Consider the following 13,109-nt stretch of genomic DNA (forward strand, 5'->3'; position numbering starts at 1 on the left):
AAGTATTTTAGTCTCAATAAATTAAATTAAAGTTCTAAATGTTACATTTATTCTGGTGGCTTGTTTATTTTGACAGTGTGACCTGTCCTTGACTCTCTGTTGCTGTGCCATCTAGTGGTGGGAAAATAAGATCTGGGATTAGAATCAAAACTGTTTTTTTTAACGTTTTATTTCCATGTTTTTGTAACATTGAAGTGCATTCATTAGAGATTTAATCAGGTAAAGTTCCCCATTTTACATCCCCTTAAAATAAAGTGTTCCCTGCACAGTTTTACATTTGTGACCTGAGCCTCTTATATAAACCAGATCACGAGGAACCACATGAGGTTCTGCCAAGTCAGCTTCAAATGTTTAATAGCACACTTCCCAGGTGTGCCACACAACTACATAAATAAAGCTGGGGGTCACTGAACATTGACATGCTGCTTATGTCTACAGGATGCATAAATAAAGCTGTACTTTCCCCTATGACTTATGATTGGATTGTGGGCAATAGGTGTGTGATAGGTCCCCTTAAACTGATGCCAATTATGTTAGTTTCTTATTCCTCTGAGAATATCGCAGCAATGAGTAAGATGGCAATTATACATGAAGGACTCATCACGTTTCCCTTGAGGTCATTCAGTGGTAGTCCAAACAACTTGATTTCCTCTGCTAAAAGCTGCTCTGTTCATTTAGGTAGGTGGCAGTTTGCTATTAAAGGGACAGTCTGTTACACAACCCTCATGATATTTGCAAAACTCATCAATAATCTAAAAAATACAATAGAATTTATATAGGGTGTTATGAAGTATATAGCAGCCTATATTTAACTTATGTCTGATTGGACATGTTAGAAAAGCTGTTTTATATAGTTGTGTGTTCATACTTTATGTGGTAAATGACTGTGCAACATTGTGTTCAGTGTACCATAGATTATTACAACACTCTTTGGATCTTTTACAATAAGAGTGTTCAATCAAAAAACTGTGGCACTCAAATTACCATCTCACCTCTCTGATGGCCTAATCAATAATTAAACAAATTAATTTGGATAAACATACATTTTGCTTTCTGCATGGATCATCTTACATATTTATTATAAAATATTTTTTATAAGAAGGGAACGGATGAGGAAAATATTACAATATTTTTGTGGATGTAGATTTGGGTATGTCTCTTAAGAAAGTTAAAGAAGCTACTGATTATTTCCTTTTAATATTTCTAGCAACTGTAGTGACTGACTAAATATAAGTATAGTATCATGTTTTAATTCATACATTTTTATAATAAATAACAAAAATGCATTTAGTTTTATATTGTTTAAAATAAAGCTGTACAGGACCCTGGATTTTTAATCAAATTGTTAGTTTCTTAATTCATATATATATTTTAAACCTTTGAATATTTATTTATAATTTTATGACATCAAAGGGAGCAGCCCAATCAAAACAGCTTTTTTAAACAGCTTTTTAAAATGGAAACTTCAGCATAATTCACTTACTTTCACATTAATAAGTTTGCTTATTAATGTGAAATGTCATAACCACCAAGAATGCTGGAAAGTAAACTTACAATCAGCAGAATGTGTCCAAAGATCCTGTATAAGCTCTTTCAAAATATTACTTGTTTTTCTTTTATTGTGATAATTTAGATAATATCCATCAGGTCACTTTAGAAAGTTTATAATTGTAACATGCTTCATTTCATAAAAATGATAACAACAACAAAGAAGTTTATAACTTATTTAATGTCCAGTACAATGAACACTGGTTCTGACACTAGCGACATGCAAGTCAATTGGTGGCTGACTAAATACTTTTTTTCCCCACTGTATATGGATTTAATGTTATTTCAATACAAATTTCAATAATTTCATGCAAATGTGTTCAAATTAATTGAAAAGAAACAAAACCGTGTAATATGGCAGAAATTGTGAGAAAAGTGATGTCTACAGGAATGAACAAATATACACTTCAAATAGAAACTTCAAATAGTTAAGAAGTGTGTTGTAAAAGGTTAGGCTGGTTGTGAAATGTGAATGAGGCATTCTTATTTAAATCATACATTATTTCACATATTAAGTAACAATGTATGTACAGGCTTGTATATCTTGGCATAACGGTGTTTATAAAGCGGACATGCTATGGCAATATGTGGCAGACGGAGTCGGCCCAAGTTCATTCTGTACATTCTCGGGGCTTTTGTAGTGGGATATTTAGTGTTTCACAGGAACACGCAGAGTGATGTCGGACTGGCGAGTCGAAGAGAAGTTCCAGTCGAGCAGCACAAAAATGTGGACGAGGAATTACTGAAGAAACCTGTTTGCGACAAGCCTCCTCTAGACATAAATGCTTTGGGAGAGATGGGTAGAGCTGTTAAACTGGATCTGACTGAAGAAGAGAAGCGAGAGGAGGAGGAGAGCATCAAAAAACATCAGATAAACACTTATGTGAGCGATAGGATATCATTACACCGCAGGCTGCCTGAAAGATGGAACCCACTGTAAGTGTCCATGCTGGACAGGAATGTTTGAAGTTTGATATTTGTGAGAGATCCAGCCTTAAAAGATCATTAAATGTTTTGTCTAATGGTATTAATGGGTTTATTTGTATAACATCAGAATGTAGACAGGTAGGTAGCCTACACATCGTAGTTAATTAGTTGTAATCCTTCCCGATTTATTGCAAGCCATAAAAGTTGTAAATGTTTTTGTAAACGGTCCCTATCTTGCCCCAATGTCTAATATGCAATTACAGATAGGGACCGTCTACAAAGTAACAAAGCAGGAGAAAAACGTTAAACGTGGTGCTGTCACAGTTGGTCATACTCAAATAAATTTTGTACATAAAAAAAAAATCAAAAACTTTTTGTTGGTTATCTCACAAAAATGCTGAATTTTTAAAATAATTAATAAAATCCATTGCAGTCAGACCCCTTTATGGACACGTTGAATAAAAAATTACTACTATAAGTCAAGCATATATAAATAATAAATACAAATGAAGTCTTACCCAATTTATACTGTCTTTCATGTTCCCTCTTTAACTTTAAACATAAACAAAGAACAAAAACAAGAAAAAATCTTGAGTAAAACGATAACTGGATATTAATAGAATAGTGTACATAAATATTTACTTATTTAACAGTTATTAGTTAAGTTAGGTCCAGGCACAGCACAAAGAGGACACACGCATCCCTGATCACAAAAATCTAGGTTTGAAAACAGATTCTTATTAAGGAAATACCACAGCAATAACAGTCTCAGCTCCACCCTGTGGTGAAACAGCAAGTTGCTCTTTTATACAAAAGCCAATTAGCATACTTTATGTCTGTCCTAAGTTCTTGTTCCCTCTAGGTCTGCAGCTGTTACTGAGCAGTTCTCATGAATTTGACCCACAGATCATTTAAAGGAGCCTCTAGAGAACTACATCGCCAATCTCAAAAAGGTGCGTCTGATCCGAGCAAGGAAGAGAGAGGGTTTGGTGCGAGCGCGGCTCCTGGGGGCATCCATTGCCACAGGAGAAGTGCTGACCTTCCTCGATTGCCACTGTGAGTGCCATGAAGGCTGGTTGGAGCCTTTACTCCAGAGGTGAGACTGATAAACTCCTCTCTACAAACCTCAAACATGCATTGTTTCATTAAATTTGTACATAAATTTGCTCTGTTTTTGCATTACAAAATGTGCATGCTTTTTTTCTGGTCACGCCTAAACTACATTCTACATCACTGTTTGTTTTGTGAGAAATGAATATTTATCTCCCCCTTTTAAAAATCTCTAAAACCTGTAGAATAAAGGACGAGCCTTTGGCTGTGGTGTGTCCAGTGATTGATGTTATTGACTGGAACACCTTCCAGTTCCTGGGCAACGCTGGAGAACCTCAGATTGGAGGATTTGATTGGAGATTGGTGTTCACGTGGCACAGTATCCCAGAACATGAACAGAAACGCAGAAGTTCTCCCACTGATGTCATCAGGTCCGTGCTTCATGGTTGCACCAAATGGAAAACAATTTGTAATACTAAGGAAAACAATGATTTGGTTGATATGTCATTGCATTTTCAGCATTGACTGAATCATGACCATTTCTTTGTGATTTTTGTTGCAATGTTTCAGGCAGCAGAACCATTTAGGTGAACATATTTGAATGTTTTCTCTCCAAATTAAATGTTTATGCAAATAACTGCAATAAAACATCAGTAAACCCTGCCTTTATGTAGAGTGATCATATGTCCTCATTTTCCTGGACATGTCCTGGCTGAGAATTGCCTAAAATGTCAGTTTTTTTGGCTTTGTTTTTTTTCTGTTGTTTTCATACTTCTTAAAGGTAATGACTGACAAGTAGGTTGACCAATAGCGTGGAGGCAGTGTACATAATTGTCCAATCATGGTGTGCAAGAAGATGGGATCTACTGTACAGAGAATGGTCAAATGCAAATACACGTACATATAATGTACAATGCCAAAAGCCAGACATTTTACATTTTGAAATCCCAGCCAGGACATGTCCGGGAAAAACAGGTTGTATGGTCACCGTAATTTATGCTTTTCCTGGACGTTACTGTAATTTTCCTAGTAGAATCACAGAAATATCTCTGTCTGTTGCTTTGATCCAGGTCTCCTACAATGGCTGGGGGTTTGTTTGCAGTCAATAAGAAGTACTTCCATTACCTGGGCACATATGACACAGGAATGGAGGTGTGGGGTGGAGAGAACCTGGAGTTCTCATTCAGAGTAAGTGCGTTTTGTTGAACTCTTTCTAAAAAAAAAAATGTTCCTCTCGTTTGTCTCCCAAGTTTTGGTTTCCTGAGGGGAGAAAGCCTTTTTGGCAGATGGTCACAATCCTAGTTTGAAAACTGTGTGATGAGTCACACAAGGTTAGGAGGTCAGTCTGTGTCTTTATTAAGTGTCCGCCAGCTAACATGATGAATAAATCGACCTTCAGTGTTTATGCAGCATTTACTTACTCATTATTCCTCTCATTACTCAGCTCATCCCCTGAAGGATTCCAACACTGTTACATAGACAGCAATGGTGCACTTGTGTTTTGAATGCCTTGAATGCCAGGAGCGGCGTTTTAACCAGATTTCAGCAAGGAACGTCACAAAGACCAGACAGCTGCTCTGTCAGTGCAATATGACAGACCAGCCTATTTATTCTCTGGATCGGTCTATTTGCAGGAATTAACATGTTAACTTAAGATTTCAATCAAAGAAGTTACTGTTTAATGTTAATTGTAATAATTTAGCACAATAACCAAATTTGATATTACTGTTTAAAATTGTTTGAATTAATCATGTTTCATAATTTTTAACAGTTAGAAATCAAAACCAAATCTACATACAGTATAGTGAAAAATCGTTTCATCTAGAGAGTTTTCTTTGTCCTCTCAACACTGACCTTTAACTTGCTTACTTAGGATATTATGGCAATTTTGTCTGTAAAGCTGATTTGGAGCAATATTTACTCTTATTATTTAAGAGTTATACAAATATATTTGAATTAAAATGGAAATTGTTTCTCTTCAGCATTATATCGAACTATACTTAAATAATGGGGAGAAAAAGAGTACAAGAAAATATACACATCTGGAGAAATGTCATATTCAGGGGTCCTTAGAAGGCAGCATAATTAAACTGCCTAATTTCAAATATGCCTAAAATGCTGCCTACGGATTATTTCGGATGGCTAATCTGTTTCCTGTCTTGGGTGTTTTTCAGATCTGGCAGTGTGGAGGGAGTCTGGAAATCCATCCTTGCTCTCACGTGGGCCACGTCTTTCCGAAGAAAGCGCCATACTCGAGAAACAAGGCCTTGGCCAACAGCGTGCGGGCGGCAGAAGTCTGGATGGACGAATACAAAGAAGTGTATTACCATCGCAGCCCTCATGCTCGTCTGGTACGCCTACTTGTGCGGTCTGATGCATAACTCTGCTTTTGTTTGCTTGTCTGCTTGTTTTCACACTGTCTATCTTTGAGATTAGTGTAGATAGACTCGCATAGCCCTTGTGAAAGATGCACATTTTCTTTGCACAAATCTAGATGTATCTTCACCCATCTTTACAGAATCTGTGGATATGCTCTAAACGAGCCCTGTAGTTAAAGAGAGAGGTGCTCTCGGTGACAGATCGGATAACCCTTTTCTCTCTGCACCTTGGAGATGCTGCCAGGTTGGCACCACCAACTCGAAATCTATCTGACGAGATGCCAGCAGATAAAGCTCTCTCTCTTTTTGGGTATAAACCACAGGCAAACACTGGCCTTGCCAACGTGGATCAGGTTTGACAACCTTCATACTCTGCTTCCACGCAAATTCGTAAGAGGATCGCTCTCTCTTTCACCCTCCCGAGTCTCGCGGCATATTTTATTCATGGTCAAAATCTCTGTTGTTTGGGCCACAGAGTTCTAAAGATCAACAGAATGAGGCTCTTTGATGGATCTTGATGATCAGAAAGCTTAATTTGACAGCCGCTTGGTTGAGCGTGTAGCTGGACGATACGTGCCGCCTCAGGACTTTGTTGAGACTGAAGCCTGATCACAGATAGATCATCAATGGGTGTGATGTTGTGCCACCCGGCTGGCACTCACAGCGAGACCGTACGTTATTGATGATTCGCTATCAAGTTGGTTAATTAGAAGTGCGTTTCTTGTCATTCATCTTAGTGCAGATTTGATTAAACTCAGCCAGAGCTTTACCTCCAACAGATGTTCCTCATAGGGGAGAGTATCTCTGGCACCACTGTGTGGACCATCACTCACCAGTAATTCATGTCTGGCGGGTGGTTATGAAGAGATGCCACAGACATACACAGGAACTTGGCCTTTATCAGTCTTGTTTCTTGAGATGGGGTTACAACTTTATTTTGCAACAGGATGTTGCAGCATGTAGCAATTTGTGGTGTACCGTTGCAGGGTAATTGCACCAGAATGCTTAAAAAACAAGATGACTATGTTATTAGTTGTTTGCTTTTATATGATCATTTTGTGAAAACAGTTGATGTAGAATGAAGAGAGAGTATTGTAAATGATCTGTTCATGTGGTATTTACTAAGACAAGAATTACAATTGATGGCTGGATTCCTACAGGAAATTCACATTCCTTGCTATTCACATTGGGGACGGATATTTGTAAATGAATCTTTTTTTTTTCGACGAGCAGTCCAAAGTTTTTTGTCTTTGTTTGACAAAGAAAACAGACTGACCAGTGACTTATGAGCTGTCACATCAGATACAAAATAAATCAAAAATATAAACTGAATGCAGATTAGTGAATCAGTCACCTGTATATGTAAATTATTATTTTGATGTAAATGTATAATAGACCAGTGTGAAAACCCAAAACAATGCGTCAAACAGGCGATAGCTGCTGTTACTCAAGAATTCAGCATGTTGGTGTTGCTAAAGCTTCTTTCATTTGACGTGGAGCTGCTGTTGTCTTTACATACCTCTGAAAAATGACAATTAAAAATGTTGCAGTTCATGAAAAGTTGCAGTTTATGAAAATGAATAGTCTCTTTTTAAAAAGGGTGCAAGTAATACGTTATTGTGCATATAGCTTATTAATAAGCATAAATATAAATTCCAAACCGCATCATACCAATGCTCATGAAGTAATTAAGTGTAAATACATTAAAAAGTAGTAAAATATCTTCAACAGGATCCATCATTTTTAACACTTGTTTCAGGAGGCATATGGTGATGTGACAGACAGACGGAAACTCCGAATGCGTCTTGGCTGTAAAGATTTTAAGTGGCTCTTGGAGAACATCTACCCTGACATTCAAGTCCCAGAGGACAGGCCTGGAATGTTTGGCATGGTGAGAAGAGACAAACTTCTTGTGTTTACATGCACAGCTTTGTAGCAGCAGAAATCAAGAAGTAAAAATGCTATTGTTCACAACAGTAAGCAAGTTGGTTTGATTTAAGGTTTACAATGCAAGCATAGTGTGACATGATGAAATGAGGCCAGTTCCTTTGTAATCAACAAAACTACACTGCAAGCGAGTGGCATAGTGTAGACAAAATCTGGGACGGTTTTATTTAAAAGTTGAAATAAACAGAACTTTTTTTTTTTAAATTCAGAACAAACATTATGATATAAACTTTTACTCCTATTATGCTGATAATGTAATTTCTGATTAAAAATCTATAAAGACAAATTATTTATATGATGAACAGACGTGATTTACATTTATTCTCATATGAACATTGAAGTGTCAGAATTTTGGGTGAAGAGAAATTTCTCAGATTTGATCAAAAAAATGAGTAAATGATGACAATTTTCATTTTGGGGAGAAATATCCCTTTAAATAAGAAAAATCAGACTTTTGGACACATTATTTAAATGTTTCTTTGTTTCTTCTCAATTGTAGCTGAAGAATAAAGGAATGGACAACTACTGCTTTGACTACAACCCACCTGATGATCATAATATGGCCGGTCACCGAGTCATTCTTTACCCTTGTCACGGCATGGGACAAAACCAGGTAGCTTTCATTTTGACAGACAGACAGCCACACTGCTCCAATTAGTGTTCACTGCTGCACAATACACAGAAATTGTAATGCGTCCTCAGGAATATACATCAACGTGTGTCTCATACTTCTAATGTATTATTAAGACCGCATCCTAATACGGCACAGTAAATAGTGTGTTGTGCACTTCACAGCACACTTGTTTTTAAAGCAACTCCAGTCGCCGGGCACAGATTTTATTCGTCTCCTCCCTCTCTGTGGGGAGGCAGATGAGCCCTGGAGACTCATCAGTGCACAATATCAGCCATATGTACAGCACAACAACACTTTTCTAATGGATTCTCTCTGTGAATACAAGAGAAATGCTCTTCCATTTTTTTTCTGGTTTGGTACATTTGGGTCAATCCTGTTTGAGACTTAAAAAAAAAGATGGTTTATTCGAAGGTATAACAGACCTTCAGAAATGTGTTGAGCTGTGTTGAGTGTGTATATATCTTCCTGTTCCCGCGACAGTTCTTTGAGTACTCCACACTCCAAGAGATCCGTTATAACACGAGGGACCCTGCAGGCTGCGTCGTGGCTGATCCTGTCTCCACATTTCTTACCATGCATCACTGCAGTAAACCCAGGGAAGCTGTGCCTGAAGACCAGAAGTTCCTATTCAGAGAGGTGAGATCACAAACCAGATGTATGATTGTATGCAAATAGAATTTTATTCAAATTAATTGCATTAATTAATCCTAAATAATCACATATACACTACCATTCAAAAGTTAGTCTTTTGTCGACTTTTGTTGTTTTATTCAGCAAGGATGCTTTAAATTGGTTCAAAAGTGAAACCGTAAAGTAACAGTAATTTATAATGTTACAAATAATTTCTATTTGAAATAAATGCAGTTCTTTTTAACTTTTTATTCATTAAAGAATCCTAAAATATGCATCACAGTTTCCACAAAAATATTAAGCAGCACAGCTGTTTTCAACATTGATAATAAAAAGAAATGCTTCTTGAGCAGCACATCAAGTGTTCTTGGAAGCAAACAACAGTCCAAGAAAATGTCACATTAAAGTGTTACTTGAGAAAGTCACCCAGCATGGCAAGAGGTTTCAGTGTGGCTTGCAGTGAAATTTCAGAAGCAAGCCTTAGTGTGAACTCTTTGCCAGTACAGCGAGCACCTGAAGAGCAGCGTGACGTCAGCGTGATTCTCTCTAGACTGTGGGGTATTAGAGTAAGGAGGAGAGGTGCTGGGAGCAAATGAAACGCTGGGGTTGACTGAGCTTCCTGTTCTAGTGTGCCAAAGGCCTTTATACTGTAGTATTTGAACAAACCCCTGACCTTAAGTATTCGACTTGGATGTGTAACAATTCTCATAATCATTGCATTGGCAGGACGGCTCTCTCTACCATGTTCAGACACAGAAGTGTGTTGAGGCAGTAGCCCGGACCGACACTGGGAACCCTGGCCCTGCTCTCCGTCCCTGCTCCGACTCAGCCTCCCAGAAGTGGTTCTTTGAAGAGAGAACATAGCAAAGGTTCTCTCTACACCCTTCACCTGCACTACAGTTCAAAGTGCATTTCATATGGGCTGTTCTGACTTCACACCAGCTTATTGAGCATTCCACTTCCTCCGCTTAGGATTGATAGTGCCTTCCTTTTACACGACATGCACAGTACAGACTCTGTCTGTTAAACTGAAGAAAATATGGTATGTTTTAATGAATTAACATATTTGATTTGAACATTTTTGGATAGTGTATTAAAATTAATCACTCATAATAGAGTTGTTCAGTTTGTAATTCTAAAACCCTGAGGAGAATTAGCATTTTTGTGCCATGAGTGTTCTCAAAAATGTTCAACGAGTTTTGGATTTCTGAGTAAAATAAGGTATATGTGCTACAACATTCACTACTGTTCAAAAGTTTGGGGTCACAATTATTATTTTTATTAAGCAAGGATGCATTAAATTGTCCATAAGTGATGGATAAGATATTTATAATGTTACAAAATATTTATTTCAAATAGGTGCTGTACTTTTTTAACTTTGAGTCATCAAAGAATCCTGAAAAAAATGTTTCAAATATCATTAATCATGTTTAGAATATTAGAAAGATTTTTGAAGGATCATATGACACTGAAAACTGGAGTAATGGCTGCTAAATATTTAGCTTTGCCATCATAGGAATGAATGACATTTTAAAATATATTAAAATAGAAAATGGTTATTTTAAATTGTAGTTTTATTTCACAATATTACTGTATTTTTATGGTGAGCATGAAAGACTAATTTCAAAATCATCAAAAGTTCTTACCAGCTCCAAAAGTTTGAACAGTAGTGTATGTTGTATGATGAAATGTAAAAGTCTCGAAACTACAGATCATCTTTGAATTCTAAATCCAAAACTGCCATTCTTAAAGCCCACAGGAAGTTCCTAAGGAAACCCATGGTGAATTAGTCTTCCAGGTTGGCCTGCACATACACATCATTACTGAACACCTCCATTTCTCAGCAAGATGTGTAAACTGTATTTAAACGCTCATCATAACCTCTGGGTCTCTCTCTGTCGCAATTGACAATCATTACCATTTTATAAGATGGTAATTGGAGTTATTTTAATCAGCCAGTGCTGCCAGCTCCATCTGCTGGTGTCTCATCTTCCCCTGTTCTCCTGCAAAGTAGCTTCTATTTATTCAAATTCTTTGACATATTTAACTACTTTTTTCTAGCGACTAGCATTTTTAAAAACTCCTCCTCTGTGATCCGGTACCCGATGTAAGTCAGATCTCGCTTGCACTTCGAGCCTCCTGGCAGCCTGGTTGTGTGTGTATTTTTGGCTGAGTATTGAGATTAGGCTCAGATAAGCAGCAGTGCGGGCAGTGGCGGCGCAGCTGCCATTCTCTTTCCAACCACTAGGTGGTGCCAAATTCTCCCTTTTATTCCTTGTCCGCTTTGTCCTGCATGCTGTAACGTCAGCTTGTATTTACATTGTGTAATTTCAGTAGCCCACGATGCAGTGATTGAGATGCTGGGTTACACTTTTTATACACAATTACTGTTAAAAATGTACAGTGATTATTATTACTTTTATCTGAAACCATATGGCAGCCTACCTCTAGTCATTTACCTGCTGTTGAGAATAGATCGTCAGTCATTTGAAGGGGATGAAACAGAGCTGGATGTCACAGCAAATACTAGATTGTAGTGGCCAAATTACTGTGATTTTTGCTTCATATTTCCCTAAAGTTGTAGAGAAACAGTGCTGGTTAGTTAGTTTAGGGCAGGGGTGTCAAACTCAGTTCCTGGAGGGCCACAGCCCTGCAGAGTTTAGATTCAATTCAACTAATTAAATGCAGCTGATCCAGCTAATCAAGTCCTTCAGGCTTATTTGAAAACTACATGGTATGTGTGTCGGAGCAGGGTTGGAACTAAACTCAGCAGGGCTGCGGCCCTCCAGGAACTGAGTTTGACACGCACTGGTTTAGAGTATGTGGATATAAACCTCTTTAAATTCTGACCAACTGTAGGTATGTTTTCTATGCTGAATGCTCATTTCTGTAAGTCATTTATAATTAATTTATTTGATTAACTTAGCTTTCTCAGTTATTTATTACTTCAGTAATTGCTGGTGTCTTTCAAATTGCTGGGATGTTGAAAATAGGAAGTAGATTTTTAGTCAAAACTGAACTCTGTCATTTACTCACCTTTATGCCGTTCTACAACTGTACAACTTTCTCCTGTGAAACACAAAAGAAGATATTTTGAAGAATGTTTATGCTGCTATTTTCCAAAAAAGGCACGATATAAATATAAAAGTTGTCTATAAAAGTCATGAGCTATTTTCTATATAGCTATATAGAAATAATAGTTCTATAAGTTATTGATTGAAAACCACCATTTACTTTATTTCTGTGGAAAAAAGCAGCTATGCCATGCTTAAATATCTCCAAACAGAAAGAAAGAAAGAAAAATGTTTTTGAAAGACTTAAAGATGAGTAAATAAAGACTATTTTTCTTTTATTTTAAAGACATTTAAAATGTTTTAAGTGCCTTACACAGTGTTCAAAGAAGGACATTTTAATGTAAAATATAGGTGAGAGGGAACTTTCCTTTGGTTTACAGATCATATTTTTTGTTTTAATCTATAAGGTGACGGGCCAACTGAACATTGTCATGGGGAGAATTGGTTTACTGATGTGATTCTATGAGAGCATGTGACATGAGCTTCAATACTGGACAGATGTTTTCACGGCCTCTATAGATAAGAAGGTGATTGAAAGATTGATAATATTATGAGAACAATTATGTTTGCAATGGTAGGGCTTTTCCTGTCTGTCAAAGCCTCAGAATTTGATTATGGGTTTCTTAAAGAGGTCAAAAAGAGGATATTCTGTATGAATGGTTTTAAGTCCTATTTCCACTGTCTATATGGTCATTTTATCCTCAATACAATGGAAGTATAAAACACAAAAAATGATACATTCTATAGATAAATGTGGTTTAAAATTCATATCATGCATTTTGATCTTCAAACATGCCTAGTTACTGATGCATAGGACCAACCGTGGCCATAAAAGTTATGTGGTTGGTAACGGCAGCAGCGAGTATGCACTTTTCTTGGAATAATGAATGCTTTTTAATGTTATTTTATTTTACGTTTAAT

The 13,109-nt window shown here is 37.0% G+C and overlaps 1 protein-coding gene and 1 long non-coding RNA gene across 2 annotated transcripts; one reads left to right on the forward strand and one right to left on the reverse strand.

The window, feature by feature from the left end:
- The first annotated feature begins 2,122 nt into the window (after positions 1–2,122).
- galnt12 (UDP-N-acetyl-alpha-D-galactosamine:polypeptide N-acetylgalactosaminyltransferase 12) lies at positions 2,123–10,156 on the forward strand. Its single transcript, XM_016239449.1, has 11 exons — positions 2,123–2,484; positions 2,610–2,613; positions 2,739–2,802; positions 3,382–3,571; positions 3,771–3,956; positions 4,596–4,713; positions 5,700–5,876; positions 7,663–7,794; positions 8,350–8,463; positions 8,965–9,120; positions 9,841–10,156. Exons 1-11 carry the CDS (start codon positions 2,126–2,128, stop codon positions 9,976–9,978), a joined length of 1,638 nt encoding a protein of 545 aa, XP_016094935.1. The 5' UTR covers positions 2,123–2,125; the 3' UTR covers positions 9,979–10,156.
- Positions 10,157–10,701: 545 nt separating this feature from the next.
- On the reverse strand, positions 10,702–11,859 carry LOC107556403 (uncharacterized). Its single transcript, XR_001605277.1, has 2 exons — positions 11,574–11,859; positions 10,702–11,410 (listed from the first exon to the last, which is right to left on the reverse strand). It is a non-coding gene; the product is annotated as an uncharacterized lncRNA (long non-coding RNA).
- Positions 11,860–13,109: the final 1,250 nt, after the last annotated feature.

Source organism: Sinocyclocheilus grahami, unplaced genomic scaffold, assembly GCF_001515645.1.
Source record: "Sinocyclocheilus grahami isolate Dianchi unplaced genomic scaffold, SAMN03320097.WGS_v1.1 scaffold566.1, whole genome shotgun sequence".
In the NCBI taxonomy this organism is placed as follows: domain Eukaryota; kingdom Metazoa; phylum Chordata; class Actinopteri; order Cypriniformes; family Cyprinidae; genus Sinocyclocheilus; species Sinocyclocheilus grahami.